The sequence below is a fragment of the Plasmodium chabaudi genome, assembly GCF_900002335.3.
Source record: "Plasmodium chabaudi chabaudi strain AS genome assembly, chromosome: 5".
NCBI classification, from domain to species: Eukaryota; Apicomplexa; class Aconoidasida; order Haemosporida; family Plasmodiidae; genus Plasmodium; species Plasmodium chabaudi.
In genome coordinates, this window is record NC_030105.2 from 877,942 (window position 1) to 898,765 (window position 20,824).

At 22.1% G+C, this 20,824-nt stretch overlaps 6 protein-coding genes across 6 annotated transcripts; all 6 read right to left on the reverse strand.

Annotated features, from left to right (window-relative positions):
* Positions 1-868: 868 nt before the first annotated feature.
* On the reverse strand, positions 869-1,866 carry PCHAS_0524300 (conserved Plasmodium protein, unknown function; the record flags this gene model as incomplete). Its single annotated transcript, XM_016797390.1, has 2 exons — positions 869-885; positions 984-1,866. 2 exons carry the CDS (start codon positions 1,864-1,866, stop codon positions 869-871), a joined length of 900 nt encoding a protein of 299 aa, XP_016655252.1.
* Positions 1,867-3,215: 1,349 nt separating this feature from the next.
* PCHAS_0524400 (early transcribed membrane protein) lies at positions 3,216-3,662 on the reverse strand (the record flags this gene model as incomplete). The annotated part of the gene is made up of 1 exon (XM_740585.2): positions 3,216-3,662. The coding sequence occupies one exon, from the start codon at positions 3,660-3,662 to the stop codon at positions 3,216-3,218; it is 447 nt and encodes a 148-aa protein (XP_745678.2).
* Positions 3,663-6,641: 2,979 nt separating this feature from the next.
* Positions 6,642-7,870, reverse strand: PCHAS_0524500 (tryptophan-rich antigen; the record flags this gene model as incomplete). The annotated part of the gene is made up of 2 exons (XM_016797391.1): positions 6,642-7,448; positions 7,571-7,870. The coding sequence occupies 2 exons, from the start codon at positions 7,868-7,870 to the stop codon at positions 6,642-6,644; spliced, it is 1,107 nt and encodes a 368-aa protein (XP_016655253.1).
* A 1,795-nt stretch (positions 7,871-9,665) lies between these two features.
* On the reverse strand, positions 9,666-10,963 carry PCHAS_0524600 (tryptophan-rich antigen; the record flags this gene model as incomplete). The annotated part of the gene is made up of 2 exons (XM_016797392.1): positions 9,666-10,532; positions 10,769-10,963. 2 exons carry the CDS (start codon positions 10,961-10,963, stop codon positions 9,666-9,668), a joined length of 1,062 nt encoding a protein of 353 aa, XP_016655254.1.
* Positions 10,964-13,403: 2,440 nt separating this feature from the next.
* On the reverse strand, positions 13,404-14,865 carry PCHAS_0524700 (conserved rodent malaria protein, unknown function; the record flags this gene model as incomplete). The annotated part of the gene is made up of 3 exons (XM_016797393.1): positions 13,404-14,122; positions 14,247-14,700; positions 14,818-14,865. The coding sequence occupies 3 exons, from the start codon at positions 14,863-14,865 to the stop codon at positions 13,404-13,406; spliced, it is 1,221 nt and encodes a 406-aa protein (XP_016655255.1).
* A 2,470-nt stretch (positions 14,866-17,335) lies between these two features.
* Positions 17,336-18,174, reverse strand: PCHAS_0524800 (CIR protein; the record flags this gene model as incomplete). The annotated part of the gene is made up of 2 exons (XM_016797394.1): positions 17,336-17,554; positions 17,677-18,174. The coding sequence occupies 2 exons, from the start codon at positions 18,172-18,174 to the stop codon at positions 17,336-17,338; spliced, it is 717 nt and encodes a 238-aa protein (XP_016655256.1).
* Positions 18,175-20,824: the final 2,650 nt, after the last annotated feature.

Genomic DNA, 20,824 nt, shown 5'->3' on the forward strand with positions numbered 1-20,824 from the left:
AAGGAATAATGTATATAGCTAAATTTGTATTTACCAAAATAAATAACATAATTATATGGAATAATATTGCACTGCTATTTTATTATATAGTATAATAAAGTTGTGAAAATAAAAATGATACTTCATTACTTGCAAAAAAAAAGTTGATGTGATTATTAAATAAAATACTAAATAAACACCAAACGAAAAATAGTTTGAAATGATGAATATAAATTAAAAAAAAAAAATAATAAGTAAAAAAAATATATAAACCAAAACAAAATACAATAAAACAATAATGCAAGCAAACAGTAGAACAAGTAAAAACACAAATAGCAAAATTATAACAATAGTTAATTAGCTAATTAAAAGTTGTATACTTATTCGTTTGGCAAACTAAATGAATTGCGTTTATATAACAAACCACGTTTATTTTCATCAGTAGAAATGAAATAAACAAGTGTGTGTTGTGTTTTATTGGGCAGAATGAGAATATGTTTATAAAGGGGGGAAATAAAAAACGTTTCAAAATAAGTTAATGTTATAACATTTTCTTAACCCCCTTGAATGATAAATAATACTATCACCAATTTTAAACAGTATTTGGAATAGTATCCAACAAATAAACGGATGAGCATATATATATATGCGTTTGCATTGAGATAGTTATATGTTTTCCTCTTTTGTATTTGGCTATTCTTTAAAATAAAGATGTTGCCAAAAAAATATTTTGGATCAATATGATTAATACGCTTTTGTGCTTTGTTTAATCATCTTCGAAAGTAAGTAAACTCAATTGTGTTTTGATAATGCCTTGAATTTTTAATAAGACATTATTGATACATAAAAAATAGGAGTCCAATCACATAAATGTGTATGTACTACTATGCTAGAAAGATAATTGAACTAAAAAAAAAAATAATAATAATAATAAAATATATTATAACAAAATAATAGTAATATTAAAAATGTGTGTGTACAAAAAATTAGACGTTTAAACTTACGGTACATAATGCCATCGATTTCTGATAGTGAGACGTTAAGATCGAGCATTTTAAGATAGGTGGAACTTCGATAATTTTTAATACGTTTTAAAACTTTATATTCAAAACTATTATAATATTTTTCTTTTTCTTTTAAAATGGAATAGTTAGGATCCCACATTTTATTAAACCGACTAGTTAAATCACCATCATTTACATAATTTACAAAACTATAAAGTAAGAATGGAATTGAACTGATCAGAATTAATAATATAGTTGATCCAAAAAAAAACACTTTATATTTTGTGGCTTTTGCCTTGTAAGCATCTGTTTCCATTTCTAAATCTATTATTCTTTTATTTTTGTCGGATATATATTCCATTAATGTTTTTGGGATTTTTAATTCCTTTTTTTTAAAAAAAAAGTTTTTTACTTTATTATACCATAATTTATCTATTTCTTTCTCTTTTTCTTTTTCTTCTTGTCGTTTTATAATTTTATTGTCTATGTCCTCTTGAGTTGTGATATAACGGCTTAGCATTTCTTTATATAATTCATGATCCGGTCCTATTACTATAGGTTTTGGAGTGTCATCTTTTCCATTTTTTCCGTATTCATCACTTACTTTTCTTTCGTTTTGTCCTGAAGTTTTAATATTTTTATCAGAAAGATTATTAGAATTTTTTAAGTTGGCTGAATTGTTTGAAGGGTCGTTTTTTGTTGACCTAAATATGTTTCGAATCCCACAATATATTCGTGTAACTCCAAAAATTCTATCAAAAAAATTTAATATAGGGGTAATAATTATTATGCTATCGACATTTTTTGTGTTTAATGCTAAAAGAAGTACAATAAGGGAAAGCAATTTTTTATATGGCATTATATTCAAACAAAAAATGTGCATAATTTTTATAAGTCATTCATATAGGAAGGATCATATTGTCATATACTGTTTAAAGGTTTGGTAAATATTTTTCAATTAATTGATGTACTCATGGTTATAATTAATAAAGAAAAGTTATTGTTATATGTGTATATATTTTCCACAAATATATAAACCGTGTTCATAAAAAATATATATTATTTATGTTGTACATTAAATATTGCCTATGTAAAATTTAAAAAATAAAAAAATGTCCATTAATAAATTATTTGCAGCAAAAAAAAGTATATACCTCATTAAATAAAATAGTTATAATAATAAACTTTTTATATTATTATTTCATTTTTATGTATTTTTTTAATATATAGTAAATTGTGGTAAGTATATACAAATCGAATAATAAAAAAAAAGGATGATAATGTCTTTTTCCTTCGATGGTCATAAATTTGGTGATTTCATGTGGTACTACTTTTAAAATGAATTAGTAAAATTTCCAGACAAAGGAGAACTAAAAAATGGTTTAGGCATTTTTTACAGATATATGAACTTAGTAATATATAGCAGCATAATTGCAGTACTACTATTATTACAATTTGTTTGTGAAAAATGGTGTTATAGAATTATAAAATGGAGTAGACTTAAACATAAATTATATTATTCTAAGTCATTTGGGTTGTATTTTATTTTTAATTTTCTATTAATGCATAACAAACAATTTTTTTAAGGCTATTTAATTTTAACAGTTTATTATAATACTACATTCATTATATATGCAAAAAAAAAATTGATATATATATATATGTCTAAATCGGGGTGTAAGGAAAAAAAAACATGATAATGAAATATAACATTTGCGTTGAATTATTTAATAATGTTATTAATTTCAATCATTAATATGAACGATATTAAAATTATATTTTCTTCACAAGAATATAAAAGATATACAATAGAATGCATTTTACACAATAGATTATTACGATTGATTTCTTACTTATAAAAGAGGCCCTTAATATTTTTTATATACGTATTAATTACATGTTAATGTGTTTTTTAATACTAATTATATGGAATTATTCATAAAATAAAGAATAGTTTTTATGATAATAAACAAGAAAAAACATATAATGAAAAAACGAACATTATTTTAATATAACTTTAATATTAGACCGTTCTAATGAAAAAACGCGAGTATTATATATATATATATTCTATAATTGAAGCATCAAATATTAGTTTTTTTTTAAAATCAAATACATTTTTATCTAAACATGCATATTCTGTATAAAAATAAAAAGATCGAGAACTGATAGATTGGTAATATACTAATATTTAACTTAACTTAAATTATTATAATTTTTTGGTTTGGGCAATTATTTTCTTCTACTAAGTTTAACAGTATATGGGGCTGATGGGGTTCTGGTACCGGTTAAATCTTCTATATTAATTGGTATATTGTCATCAGAAATTGAAGTTAAAATTGGACCTTTTTTTGAAGGGCCACTTTTTGAGGATCTTCTACTAAGGCTTCCTCTTCTGCCTGAGCTTGGTTTGCGTGATTTACTAAATCCGAATAGGTTTGCAAAAGTACCATATTTGTGATAATGGATTGCACCATATGCGGTACCAGCTGCTAATGCTATTGTTGTAAGTAATGTAGATATAAATGCAGCTTTGTTTCTTTTAATTTTTTGGGCAAGGGAATTACCACCCTTGCCTGAACTATCTGATTTAGCTTGAACGTAATAATTAGATCCTGGAGCAAATATGTTTATGGCCAATAAAAAGGCAAAAAAATATAATGCTTTTGCTAATTTCATTTTTGTATAATAAAATAAAAAAAATTATAATATAATAATATTAATAATAATAAAAAATATAATAAATTTATAAAGCAGAATTAATATAATTATAAAATTTTATTATAATAGTACGATAAAAAAATATAGTACAATAAATATTATTAAAATAGCATTGTTTAATATTTTTAGTAATTAAAAATAGTTTTTTAAAGAATAAAAAAATTATAATATTTATTATGCATATAGATTTTTTTAATTATAAACTTAAAATAAAAATCTAATATATTATTATTTTTTTTTAGTGAAGCTGGATATAAAAATAATATATATCCTTATTATATATAGCACTTATTAGTTTTTTATTATTTTTTCGTAATTAATTTTGCTTAATATTTTATTATATTAATTAAATTTAATGCAAATTATGGGTACCATTTTCTTGTATTCTTTGGATTGCATGCTATAAATAATATTAGTGCATTATTTAATTACTATAATTTATAGGTTTTTTATAATAGTATTTATATATCGGGACAGTTTTATACTATTTTAAAAAAGTAGTTATTAAAATTATATAATAAATAAGTTAGTGAATATTGGGTATTTTTTAGATAGCAGTATAAAATTTTTAAGATAGAAATAATTAAAAAAAACAACAACACTATATATATAAAAAAAAACATAATTATATATATATTTTTTAATAAGCAATAGGTTAAATATTCTATATAAATAATTATTGTTATTATATACTTTTTGCTGCATTAAATAAGAAAATTAAATTTAATAAGAGGGATATATTTTTAAAATAATTACATTCGCACTTGCTATTGAAAAATAATTTATAACGAGCTAGCTAAATATTATATTATATTATATATTATGTGTACATATTCCAAATTTTTTGGAAATATTCCAATTTATTTATCATTTGTTTGAAAGCATTTAATTCATAATTATATCCTCTCATGGAACTTATAGTAATAATAATAAATGGGAGAGACTGATATAGTAGAATATCGTTATTATAATGTGTATAAAGTATTAAACCAAGAGGATATAATAACAAAAATGAAATGGTTACCTATTTATCGTTTAATAAAGCATATTATATAATGAATGTAAAAGTAAAAGGAAATATAAAAAATTATTACAAGAAATAAGCAAATATACACTTTTCATATTTAAAAATTTGCTTAATATTACAAGTTTTAAAGTAACTAATTATTCCATTTATTTGGAATTATTTAATTTTACCCTATTATTATTATTGTTATAATGCCATATTAAATAACATTAAAAAATTTTATTTATGTGAAAAGGTCTTTGCAATTCTTAAAATTTATACACAACAAAAAAATATATTGGTACAATATAACTGCAAAATAATAAATAGTAATATTATATAAAAAAACAAATGTTCATATTTCGTTTTTTGGTATAAAACTATTACAAGGCATTATATATATTTTCTTTTTAAAAAAAATTAAAATAAAGTTTCCTAAATGTGTGATTAAGAGAATATATGTGTATATACATTGTTTCCTTTAGTGCTTATGTATATTGGAGGACAATTTTATGCATAATGTTGTTATTTTCTTTCTGGTTAATGTGTCTTATATATATAGTATATATAAATAAGTAAAGGGGTTTTATTTTTAATAAAATTCAAAAGTTTTTTCATTTTTCATCCTTAGGAAATATTGTAATAATAAAAATGATATATTAATAAATATACGTGAAAGTATATATACTATGTTTGTTATTTTGATTGACGCCAATATTAATTTTTCTCCTTATTTTAAATAAAAAAAGTTGCAGCAATCAAAAACGATCAAATAAGAGATTAATTTTGTTAATATTTATTGGAATAAAATAGTAAAATTTTTGTATGTGTCTTAGGTATATACATATATATGAACATCCAAATTAAGGTCATAAATAAATTGCCCTATTTTTTAGTAATACACAGTGTTTTACTGTTCCTATAATTTTAGTAGCATATTGATAAAATGCTTTATTAGCTTATTATTTATAGAAATATTCCTAATGAAAGTAGGAAAATTATTATTGTGTAGGTATTAATTTTAATAATTAACTGTATTTTATAAGTTTAATGGAGTAAATAAATTACTTTTAAAGAATCCAAATTATCGTTTGGATATATTTAATCGTGTTTAATTACAGATATATGTGTTGTGCAACTATATATATGTGCATTTTGCTTTTTATGAACAACCATAAAAAATTAATTAAATAAGGATTTATATGCACCATTGTACAGTCGATGCCAAGCATAGACAAGACTATAGCACTTATGAAGCAAGGGCAACGGTATTATATAAATAAGCATATATATATATTGAAATAAAACAGATACACCTTCTAATATTATTCCATATATATATAACATGCATATAATAAACAGCCATAGTAAAAATACATGTTGTAATTAATATAAATTAAAAAATATAGATTAATCAATTTAATATATTATATGTAATATAGATATATTAATCGATTAAAAATATTCAAATATGGAAAAAGCTTATATGAATTTTTTATATTTAAAAATGTTTGTCTTGATTAAATTATTTCACATTAACAGTTCACACATATTTATATATGCATGCATATATCTGTATCGGATATATGTAGTTCCCTTTTACATAGTAAATATATGGGGCAATATATTTTTTGAAAATTGTAATAATATGGCCTCCCATAATTTTATTATATAGGTGTTCATAACATGTGTAGGACACGTTTATGTTCTGTTCTTTCTGCACGTATAATTATATCATTTTTATTTATATAATTTATTTGAAATATGAATTAAATTAATTCTAAATATATCATGAAAATTAAAAATAATGAATATATGGTGTTGCTATTAAATTATTATATAAATGTTTTTAGTTTATTGAATTATTCGAGTTTTGTTATCCTAGTTTTGACAATATCTCATAAAATAAACTTGTGATTCGTTAATAGTTTTTACATAATTTGATTGGATCTCATATATCTGTTTCTTGAAAAATAATTATTTCTTTCACTTGTCCATATAAACCAGTGTTTTTCTTTAACCCATTCATCAACAAAATTATCTATCCACAAGTCAAACAAGGCTTGTTTCTCAGATTTCCATCGTGCCCAAGTACCTGTTTTATGATCTATAAGTTGTTCTTCTTTTTCCTTTGTCCATGTATTCCATTCAACCATTTCTTTATTTATTCTGGCTCTCCATGCAATCCAGGCATTTCTTTCTTCAGGATCACAATGTTTAACCCAAAATTCTTCCCATTTTGCCCAGTGCTCATCTTCTTCTCGTTTCCAATCAGACGATAACCATTTACTTATTATTTGATTTCTCCATTTCTTCCATTCCTGAACAGTCCATACATTTAAATAAGCTTCGTTATTAGCTAGCCAATCATCCCAATCTTTTTTAATTAATTGTTTTCCTTCTGTTCTCATCCATTCATCCCATTCACCTTCATCTAATGCTCGACTTCTTTTTAAAATATCGGATTTTATACTTGTTTCGAACTCTGGGGTATAATGTGTCCATTTATATTCAATATATTTCATATATTCAGACCAATCTTGTTCTTTTGCTGCTAGCCATACTAATCTTTCTTTTTCAACCAGTTCATTAAATTTAGTCCATTCGATTCCTTCTATTTTTTCTTTCCATGATTCCCATTCATTTGCTTTCCATTCTTCTGTTTTTGTTGGATCAGCAAAATAATATTCGATCGCTGGTTGAGAGCCGTTACCATATTCGGTTGAACCTAGTTGAAACTAATGGAATTAAAAAATATACATGCATATTGTTGATGTGTAAAAATAAAGGCAGAATTTATGAAAAAAGCATATTACATATATAAAGAGTAAGAAGAAAACACATTTATTTTTTATATTACCGGTGAAAAGTTATTAAGGAAGTTTGCGCCATTTGGTATATATTGTATAATTGATGTACCAAGAGCACCACCAAGAGCGCCAAGAGCACCAAGAACACTAAGCCTTTGAGGTTTAGGAGGAGGTTGGTATTTTCTTATTCTTAATTCTCTTTGGGGGTCATATGGCTTTTGCTCTGGTTCATCATAAAGAGGGTTTGAAGAATAGCGTGAATAACCAGGAGAAAAACGAGTAAAAGGGGAGGGTTGATCCATTTGTTCGGTGTGAGAAGTTTCGTATAATTGCTTATAATATGGATCCATTTTTAATAAATTTTATAATATTATGATAAAATTTATAATAATTATTGATTAAATTAAAAGATATAGTAAAAATAAATTAGAAAATAGTTTATTGTATATGTTTTAATTCATTAGTTATATATTTTTTTAATTGATTCGACATATTTTGTCGTATAAATTAAGCTAAAAGATACTTTGTATTTCAATCTTTAAAAAAATATACGGAAGTAAAATAAAAAAATATTTCTTGAAAAGTTAATTAACTAAAATAAAAATATGAAAGTATAAATTATGAACGTACACATTTAAATGCACACATAGAACAGCACGACGTGCAAAAAAATAAAAGATTAAAAACAAATAGATAAAATATAATATTTATATAATTACATTCATAGAATAAATTAAGTAATTATAAATTAAAAAAAACAGATATCACAAGTATTGATTCTGAAAAAAAATGTGTCATTTTATATAATGTGCAAATTTTTTCTATGTTTATGGAGTAGGTTTGGGTTTTTTTTTATATTTTTTTATGCATTCTATATGCACAAATAAATAGAGAAAAATATAAATATACCGATTAAATAGAATTACACATATTAGTGCCTACTTTTTATGAAAGCACACATCTAAAAAAAAATAATTTATAAGCACAGCGAAATATGTTCTAGTTAGATTCAAATTATATATTTTTTGCAGTGATGAAAAACTCAAAAAAAAATCCTAATAATGATAAAAATTATACCAAAAAATAAAAACATACCAAAAAACAAAAACACACCAAAAAATATATCCAACATATAGCTTAAAACACATAGAAAGCTTATATTATGTGGAATACACATCTACTATAAAATAAAAATAATAGATGCATCTAGGGCAAACATATGCAGAAAATTTAAAATAATCACGTAATTTTTTTATATAAATAGAAAAATATAACCTAAATAATAGGAATAAAAGATACTAAAAATTTAGTTCACTATTTAATTAAAAATTTGATTCCTTTATAGGCATTTTTGAAATGAAGCATCTAAATATTATTTTATGGCGCAACATTTTTGATAACAAATAACCTATACACATAACATAAAAAAATTATTTATAACTTTATTTGTATACTTATGAAAAAAAGAACATCTTTTACGTTTTTTAACTCATCTATAGATCTAAATAAAAAGAAAGAATGAAATAAAAAATTGCATTTGTTTTGATAGGTTTATATGTGTTGTATGTATAGGGCATATATAAATATAGGGGATATATTCATTAAAAATATAAAACCAACAAGAGGATTAATGTGTTGAGAATGAGCAAATAATTAAAGTATTATTTATATAAGAATTTCTCTTACTATATATTTTTGATAAATCATATATGTATGTAATTATAATATGAATAATAACAATTTATTATGCCCTTATTAAATGTTTCGATGTTTTATATTTTTTTAACTATCGATATGATTTTATAAGTATCATATTTAATATAAATTATTATTTATTTAAATAATGCATAAGATAAAAGTATCCATGCAAATGTTTGACAAAAAATTAAAATTAAATACATATTTTTGATTTAAAGGTGAATATTATGCAGTATTAAAAATATCACTATAGTGGTATGCAATTGTAACACTAACAAAGCAAATAAAAAAAACATGTTTCGAACATTTATATTTCAGTATACATAAATGTGTCAATTAAATTTATAATTATAAGCCGATAAATGTGTAATAAATGAAAATATATGCATATATACACATGAATTATAAGCAATTAATATAATATATCATTTTTCGAACAGTACAGAATTAAGATGTGTTTTGTTCCTGTTGTTCTGTGGGTTTTTCAGTTTCTTTTTTGAATGGAGCTGCGTATTGGTCCGCAATCCAAACATTCCATTGTTTTTGATTTATCCATTTGGTAACAAATTTTTCTACCCATTCTTTATACAAGATATGTTTATCATCTTTCCAACTTAAATATGGATCTAATAAATTTTCAACAAACATATTGTCCTTCGTTTTGACCCAATCATTCCATTGGTTTCGTTCGGCTTTTGTTCTGTTTATATATTCGTTATATCTTTTATTATCTAAGTAGTGAAGGCGTTTGAATCGTTTTTGGTTAAAACCCGCCCATTTTTGTGATTCTTTACGTTTCCAATCAAGCTTGGACCATGATAGGATTCTATCTTTTTTCCATGCCATCCATTTATCTACAAATTTATCAGAAAATTCATTATGGCTTTCTAGAACCCATTTTTTCCATTCCATATAAATAAAACGGATTCCATCTGTTTTCATCCAATCAATCCACTCGTTAGGAACCCAACTAGAATATTTGCTTATAATATTAGTATCAAATTCGGCATCAAGATGCTTATTATAATGATTCCATTTATTTTCTAATTCGGTTAAAAATAAATTCCAATCTTGTTCTTTTTTTTTAATCCACTCATCTTTTTCATTATTCATTTCTATATTAAAGGCCTCCCAATCGTTTTCCAAATCTTTCACCCATTTTTTCCATTCTTTTTTTTTCCATCTTATTGGTTTTTCGTCATTGTATGATTCTAAATCAGAATCATATGCTTGATCTTCATCACTATCTTGATCTTCATCACTAACTTGATCAGCGATTACATCAAAATTATTAATAGATTCATTTTGTCTTTCCTGATAAAATAAATGAAGAAAGAATAATAAATAAATATAAATATAATTTTTGTAAAAAATAAGATAAAAGAAGAATATCTATGAGTTTGGTGCATATTAAGATAGCAAAAATATAATTTTCATCAAAGTATATGAGTTAAAATATGCATTTTCATGTCTTGGATTTTATTGGTTAATTTATCAATTATTATTTATTTGTAGAACTTTTACAGTATTTATTATTTTATTTCTATTACCTCATTGTATGAATTGTATATGGCGCGCCCGGTTAAGAATATCTGTGCAAACATCATAATATATATGAGCATCATGATAAAAGATGATGTATAATCGGTGTTTTTAATATCAGCGTGGCTTTGGATATCAATGTTGTTATGGGGGTCCAATACCATATTCGCTACGTCTTTTGCATTTTCTGTAATTGACTCCATTGTATTTTTTGTAGTTTAGAAAAAATATTAATAATGAACAAAAAATATAATTTTAATCTGTGTGGCAGGTATTTATACCTCTATAATACATATTATATAAATTATTTATTTTCATAACATATACTATGCAAAAAACAACTAAATATTAATAAAAATATTTATAATTCTTTGCCAAAATATAACAAAACTAATATATTGTTGATAGAATGCATTTATTTTGACAAATTGACATTTTTCTATAATATAAATGTGTAGATGTATAAAGAAAAACAAAAAACGTTTAAATAATTGTAATATAAAAATTTTTTTTTAATATTATGCACATTTTGTTTGAAATTTTTATTATATAGAAATATATATTAATATATTTAGGTATATATTAATTTTATTTATGTAGTATCGAAATAATTATTAGATGTTATATAAATTTCAAAACAATATATTAAACCGGTTATATATATATAGTCAAATTATTTTTTTTTTCTTTAAATTTTATAAATAAACAATTATATGCAAAAAATAATAATTTTGTTACAAAAAATTATTTATTTATATATCATTATAATTAAATAAAATTTGAAATATAACAAATACGTTGTTATTGATGGTAGGAATTAGAATATTACTATGCATTGTCAAAATATCCCCTGATGATGAATGCATTATTTTTTTAAATATATGCATTTAAACTTTTGGGATAGAACAATCAATGTTTTAGTTGTAAAACCAATAAATTATTTCAATTTTATGAATTTATAATACTTAAATTTTTTAATATATTATTACAAATTTGTATTTTTTTTTTTATAATTTAGCATTACAATTTTATAGAAAATCGTTGTAATTAAAAAATATAAACAATTTTAAGTTTTTTATAAAATTTAGTATGTTGTATTTATGCTTTAAATTATTATTACTTTGGCATTGGCAGATTATTTATTAATATAACGTCAAACATATTATAATAGTTCTGTTACTCTTTTTTTTTATTTGATTATTTTATTATACCCATCTATTGAGATGTTGTTTATTATATTTTTTTTAAATATCAACATAAAATAAAAAAAATATAGTTTTTACCGCTTTTTCAATTTATACAACTTTTGAAATTAATAAAATTGACATTTTTCATAAGCTTTAAAAAAATATAATAAATAATATTATATAATTTCATAAAAAAGTGGGCAGAATAGTTAACCTTATTTCAGAAGGGAATAAAACAAGTTGTCTTTTAGTTATTATGCATAATAAATGAAATATATATTATGTTTTATTAATTTGAATTATATAAAAATATATGTTTACAACTTTATGATCACAATACGATCATTATAATATACATGTGCTACAAAGGTGGTCCTCATTATGTTCCTTTATTTCTTCTATATATGCAGATAGAGGATACAGAATTACATATGTATTATTATTAAACATTAAAAAAATAGAATATTATATCCTATATATTATTGATAAGAAAAATGAAAACATTCTATTTGGTCTTTTCAATTTTAAATCGGTTAGTATAGATTAATAAAATTGTTTGTTCATTTTTCAATGGTAAATTAGTTTAAAAATGTTAATATGGTGATAGAGAAATATTATATGAAATTAGAAGTGAGATAAAATAAGAATGATGTTATTTTTGTTTATGTACATAGATAACAAATGTAAATTGGTTTATCCGTTTTTCTTCAAATAGGTATGGAGAAAAATATGTTCATTATTTTTGACAAATGAAAAAATATTAAAATTATTTAAGATTAATATAAGACACGCTCCAAAATATATTATATATAATGTGGGCAGGTGTTTATATTTAATGTTTTATTACAAATAATGTGAAAAAATATATAATAAGCATAAATATTTGCATATTTTTACAATTTATAAATACGACATATAAAATTAAACAAAATGTGATTTAAAATTATTTAATAAAGAAACAAGGAAACAAATTCATGTACATATAAAATATTACAAACAAAATTGTATAAATATGCATTGCTCATTTTATAATGTTGCATTTTTTTCTGTCTATGAATTTTCCTATTAAATCTATGTATCCATCTCTTTCAAAAATTATGCAGCATATTAATATATCATTGTCATTTAATTCTATTTGGTTAACAACCATAAAATGAATAATTACAATGGATATACATATTAAAATTTATAAAAAGAATGAGTAGACACTTATATGTAATTAAAAAAATGTTTTAAATACTAAATTGGTGATCAAACCCTTTGCATTCGTGGTGAATTTTCTAATATCTGGTTTTATATTCAGTAAAAAATCATAAATATGATAAATGATGTTAAAAAATATTTTTAGGATATTGTTGATTCTTTTCTTGATCTTCAATTTTATTTAAAGATATAATTTTGTTATATAATTTCCTTTTCATCTCAGATCAAATATTTTTTATTCTTAATCGATATATCAGCAGCCAGTAGTCACAACTGATAATGCGATTGCTGTTATAACTATAGCAGCTTGAACTGCTGTTGCAGGAATTAACGCTCTCTCCAATCTATTTAATAATTTTTCTACAATATCACATTTGCTTTTCGGTGTTTCTTGGTTCATTACGCTTTCAAATAAAAGTCGTTCAGTTTCATCATATAATTCATCTCTTAATGTTACATCTATTTTATTAATGCTGCGTATTTTAGTCATTATATCTGGCTCATCATTATAATCATACTCAACTAAACCCATAGGTTCAGCTTTCTTTACTACTCCAATGGGATTTTCTCCTTTTTTCTTATCTTTTATATATGAGGGTTTATCCCTAATTTTTGTTGGTTTAGATGATGGTTCAAGCATGGGATCCCTTTCAGCGCCAAATGGGGAAGGGGTATTACTTTTTCTTTTTTTTATTACACTACTTTCATCGTCGTCGTCGCCATCTTCATAAACATATTCATCATCGTCGTAGTCATAAACATATTCGTCATCGTCGTCCTCGTCATAGACATATTCATCATCATCCTCGTCATCGTCATCATCACCGTCATCATCATCGTCATCATCATCATCTTTCTCGTCATCATCATCATCTTTCTCGTCATAGTTAAAGGAGTAGGCATCACTCTTGTCGTCATCATTTTTATAGTCATAGTTATAGGAATGGGCACTGTCCTTATCATCTGCATTATCTAACAAATATATCATATTTTTTATTTTAATATTGTTTCAATTTTTTTTTTTGAGTATATGTTTTTATAAATATTTTTTTCTTACCTTCCATATACTTTTGAATTGGATTATCCTTTTTTCTACGAAAAAAGTCAATTATCTCCTTTTGATTATCTAAATTATCTTTCTCATCTTTGTCTTTTAGTGCATCAATTTCTGATTCGATTTCCTTAGAGTATGGAGTAACTTCTGGATCATCATCTAAATCATCAGATTCATTGTTTGATTTTTTTTTGATTAAGCCGTTTATATATGGTTTTATAATAAATAGTTTTCGAAAAGCTTTTTTTACTCTACTTATTGGTGTGGTTGTTGTTTTTGATTTATGATCATGATCATGATCAAGTAATTCTGTTTGTATTTCCTTAGAAGGGCTTGCATTATTATCATTACTTTGATTATATTGGATTGTTATGTTATATTCATTTGGGAACGATGAAATTTCTTCAGTACTTAATTCCTTTACAGGGTTATCATTTGTTATCAATATATTTTCTCCACTTTTTATTTCATTTTCAGAAGAAATAACAAATGATGTCTTAAAAAAAATGAAAGGATGGGAAAAGACAAATATATATATTAAAATTATGTATAGTCATACAATTGTGAGTAGTGTATATTAATAGATTCTTTTATTATTTTTTTAAATTGTTACATTTTTATAGAATAGGAATATAAATATTAAGGCAAAATATGGAAACATATTTGTAGATTTTTTCATGTCATTTTTATTTGTTCTATTTTATTTCGATTTATTTAACGTGTTTATTATTCAATGGTTAATATAATAGTATACACATTTCATTGATAGCTTAATTAGTAACGATGTTTGATTTTTAATGCTATAAAATTTCAATATATATCACGTAATTATTAATATAATAAAGGGAGCTATTTGTAAATATATGGATATATATATTATTCCTGGAATTGAATATACATTTGTTTTATACATACATTAATTTTTCATAAAATATAAAACAATTAAAATTATTTTTATATGTCTTTAAAAAATTTGGAAATGATCGATTTAAAAAAAAATTATTTTTTTTTCGAAATATCAAATAAAAATTGAACAAATTATATTTGTTGCAATTTCCATATATAGCATCGTTAAAAATGGTGTGTATAGAATAAGAAAACAACAATTATATTATTTATAATTTTTAATATAATACTTTTCAACGGTCGTGCAATTAACAATAATTAAAACAAATGATTTAATATATGCAACCAAGATAAATAAATGTGTAATTACGTGTTATTATTTTAGGTGGTGGTGTAGATTAAGGAATATTTGTCGTTATAAATTTAATTAATAATATGTAATTGAAATATTATAAATGTTATTAAATGTGAAATTAAAAATAAAAAAAACGTAACATAAATATTTTTATTTGTTTAAATTTTTTTTTATAAAATGTTACATTATATTAAAAATTTATATAGGGTCATATAGTTGTCTTTATTTTTTGTTTATATATATAACAACAAAATTTATTTGAATAAAATATTACAGTAACGCTTTATTTATCATTTATAACTTGACATTTTCGAGTATATATTTATAAAAATTTTCACAATTATATGGAAATTTACAAAATACGTATAAAATAATAATATGAGGACTCAAAAACACAAAACCAATTTGATGTTAGCATATTATAATTTTATATGAACACACTATATAGGAATATTTTATTTTATAAAAAAAGTTATATTATAACACAAATGAATTATAAAGCATTTCAAGGATAATAATTGATAGTGTGTTATCATTAATATTTTGTTTGGTTGAATATATATATAAAAAAATAATAATAAATGATTTAATTACAAAAATATTATTGTTGCTATATATCCCACTCTTTATCAAATGTAGTTAGTAAATGGTCTTATATGAAACCAGGAATTCTTCCAAAGTACTTTATAGACTTTAAATATTTGTATTGTATGTTTAAAACATAATTTTAAAGTTATCTAGACAATTTTTACTTATCACAAACATATTGTATGCATACAACATATAAAGGGAACCAAATGATATTTTATGATTGTATAGTTTCCAAATTGATTTACAATATTATAATTTAGTTAAAATTATTTAATTTATCATAATGGTATTTCAAAATACAAACATATAGATAAATGATATGCCAATATTATATGATACTTTTGCTTTTTGCAAAATATTGATTTGTATATATTATTTGGGATAAATAATGTTCCTTCTCTCTTTCAATTTTAATATTAAAATGTTTGAATTCGATATTTATTATATTCATCCATGGCATTTGTTTTTAATGTGTGTATGATAAGAATATGCATAAATAAGTATACATCCTTGATGTTTTAATAAAATTGTCTTTTGATAGTTTATCTTTTACTTGGCATGCTTATAATGCCTATTTATATCGCTATTACGTATTTGCACAATTGGATATGCACAAACGTTTGTTAGTAGTAGCGTAATTCAATTACTACTTGAAAATTGTAATTAGTGTTTTAATCATACAAAGAGAAGCGATGAATCATATATCTATGATTCATGGAAAATAAAATAATTTAACAAAGCATATATTAAAATAAAAAAAGTTAATTATATGAATTAATAAAATTATGACTAAACAAAAGTGTAATTAATATTATGAAATTTATATATCTAGCATATAACATAAATTATAAATTTATTACAATATATAAAATTCATAAGCAATACAGATGTTGTAATATGCAATTATATATATCCCTTCTTACTATATTTCAATACTATGCTGATCAAATTTTTATGAGCCAAAAATTTAAATATTGAATAAAAAATTAAAAAAACGAATAATGAAAATTAAGCATCTTCTGCTAATTTCGAAAACATCGTTACAGTTATAAATTTATATTTATTTTTAAAAAGATATCCTAATATCACATCACAATTATTTTAATTATTTGGCTACTGCATAATATATAGAAATTGTGATTTAATATGCGAGAAGGATATATACTCGGATTGTTTTAACGTATTATATTAATCGAGAGAAATTAAGTAATACTATTTATTAAATATAAATAGTTTAACTCTTATAAAACTATGGAATTCGGCCTTGCTTAAAATTAAAAAATATAATATTTTATATTCACAATTGTATAAATGTTATGAGTTTTAATTATGCAAATAATCATGTATTTTCTGGTGTTACATTCGTTATTATTTGACTCTCAAGATCTTCATCTTTTTTATCTTTTTCATTTTCTTCCTCCACTTGGTTTTCCTTCTTTTCTTCATCAGTATCGTTTTCCATAATCTTTGTTTCCTCTGGTTTGTTTTCTTTTATTTTATCTGGAAGTGTGATTCCAGTTCTAAATATGGACTTAATCCAAAATTCAAAGGATGTAAACTGTTATTATGAAAAAAAAAATATATATATAAATATATAAGGAACCAATAAATTTAAAAAACAGTAAACATATACAAAAAACAAATGAAAATATAAAATTTTTGAAGTATAATTGTTTTTACCTTATAAATTATTAATAACAAAACAGGAATAAGTATATATATGAATGAAAATAAAACTCGTGAGTAGTGTAGTTTATCATTTGCATTATTTTCCTGTTTCAAGTATTTCATGTCGATACATTCCAAGATTTCATCATCATTACTATTGTAATTAGAACATTGTGGTATTGTTGATAATCCTGGTATTTTATTTACATAATTGCTATTACGTAGAAGAAATTCACGACGAGCATTATAATAGTCATTTCCCAAATTATATAATTCTTTACAATATTTGTTGCATTTATAAAAATTACATTTTTCTGCTATTTCATTATATTTTCGTGAAAATTTTTCATAATATGGTACATAATATTTTATATCCTTATCATTATTTCCATGAGATATTGTATAAATTAATGATATATTTATATAATAATAAAATATGCGATTTAATTCATCTAAATATTTCTGGAATATTTGTCTCAGTTCTTCTGGTGGTAATTCACACAATGACATTTTTTTTGAACATTCCCAAAAGCACACAAAGTTTATTGATAAAGATTAAATTATGTCTTGAGTATATTTGTTATTACGTGTGGATTATATATATATCAAAATGTATATATATATATACGTATATTTATTTGTTTACTTATTTATTTCCATTATTTTAACTATATAATACAGCGTATATAATATTAAATTATTATATATTCATAAAAATCCTCAATTTTAGGTTCATTTTGTATTCATTTATAAGATGATAATATGGCATATATAAAATTTAAAAATTGTCAAAAACAATAATATAAAAACCAATGTATAAGCATTGGGATTAATATGAATTATTAAAATATTTTAATCCAAATTTAATTATATTACAATCGATTTGAATTAATAAATGATGATACTAAATTTATATTAAAATAAATGTATATATATGTTTATTCATATAGGAATAATAATATATATTTAAAATTAATGAATAAGATATATTTACATAATAATGCATAAAAAATATTCCGTATTTTTTGTCTATACTATAATTTATAAGTATTATGTAATTTTAAAAGTTTATTATTATATATAATCTTAATTTATATATGATAAGAATTAGCAATTTTAAATATATTTAATAGTGCGTTTTTTCAAAAAATTAAAAAATATTAAATTAAATAATAATGCATTATATAAGTAAAAAATGCCCATTTTCTCATGATAATTTTTATTAAATTATTATTGCATATTAGGGTCAACAATTTTTTGGTATATAGTTTTTATAATGATTTACATTAATTAAATTTTTACAAACTGAATTTCATTTACTATACAACATTATACTAATACTAATAATGGTAACTATACCACAAAAAATATTTATATGGGAAAATGATATGCAAATAAATTGTTGTATATGTATTCCTAAATATGAGCTAATAAAGAAATGATATTTATAATTATATTATTTACATATTTTCATCAATGACAAAAAAAAATAAGGCTCCTTTTTAATTTTTGTTTATTATATTTATAAAAAATATAGATCATTTGCGGAATTATATTTTATGAAGAATAATTGATATAATATAATTTTATTTTTATATGGAATTGTTTTAATTAAAAATGTGTGTTGCATTTATGAAATTAAATAAACAAATTTATATTAAAACAATTTTAATATTATTACGCATGTTTATAGTTGTGCTATGTCTTTTACTTAAAAAACAATAAGTTGTAATATGTCATTTTTTTAAAATGGTGATTGAATAAATATTTATATAAAAACCGTAATCGAAATTTTTTCATTACCTATAACAATTTTATTTGAAAATGCTAAATAATGTATAAAAAATTGCATATATAAATTTATTTTTTACACTTTTAATTTATAAAGACTCTACGAATTCAACAAATCGGGATTGGTGTATTTGTCATTTAACTAATGAAATGCTGAATTGTTTCTATCTACAATTTTATGTTTAAATAAATTTTTTATCATATGAAAGAGTATGTAAACTATTTAAATGAATAATAATAAAAAAGAGGTGTTATTTAAACTGGATGGAGAAATAAAGCGAAAAATAAATGCCTACTGTGTAAACAATGAATAATATATATATGTATGTATATTATATGGATTGGTGTTACTGGTGAAGATAGTTATATGCATTGATATTTATCTTATATATATAATTATGTATAAATTTGGGGGTGTATGATTAAAAAATGTCTATATATTTTATAATGAGCATATGGATATATAAGAAATTAAAAATATCGGCATAAAAATGCCTGAATGTATAGAAAGTAATATATGTAATCGCATAATCATATGTTGATAAGTAAATAGAAAGTTAAGGGAAATAAAAATATAAAAAAGAGTTTTATAAAAGGTCATATACATGGAGAATGAACCAAATTATAATTTCCTTTAAATAAAACATAAGTTATTGCAATTTATATCGTATAATTTTATTACATAATATGTGTAGCACTATTAATAAAGAAATTTTGTAATATTCTTTTTATGTAATCATTTATTATGCATTCCTTAACAAAATAACACATCCTTATGTGGCATTATTTTGGTTTGTCTTTCCATTCGTTGGATGATTTCCTTTAAAAAGTAACTTCTTTTGATACGTAATTTTGTCTACGAATATAATATATGTGCATATGCATATATTTGTTTATGTATATTGTTTTTATGATGCAAATATGAAGTTGCACACTTTAAAGGCATGCCATATATTAGTTCCTACTTAAAAGACGTTTGATTATAGTACTAAGCATATTTGGGTTTTGCTAGTTACAATTTCAATGCCGCTATAAAATAATATCATGAGTAATATATAGAAAAAAAACAAATTGTAGCAGTTCATTAAATAATGTACAAACTAAAAATAAGGAATATGGTTATTTTCCCCCTAAATTTTCAAAATACAGTTTAATTGGCAAATATTATAATGGCTTATATAAAAATAATTCAATTTAGAATAATAACGATGCAAATAGACTGGGTGGTTGATTATAATAGTTTTACTTTTTCACAAGTATACCTAATTAAGATATATGATTTTAATAAAACTTGATATATTGCTGTATATTAATTATGATTTCTAATGCTTATTGTATTATCTCATTATATGGCTTATGTTATAGATAA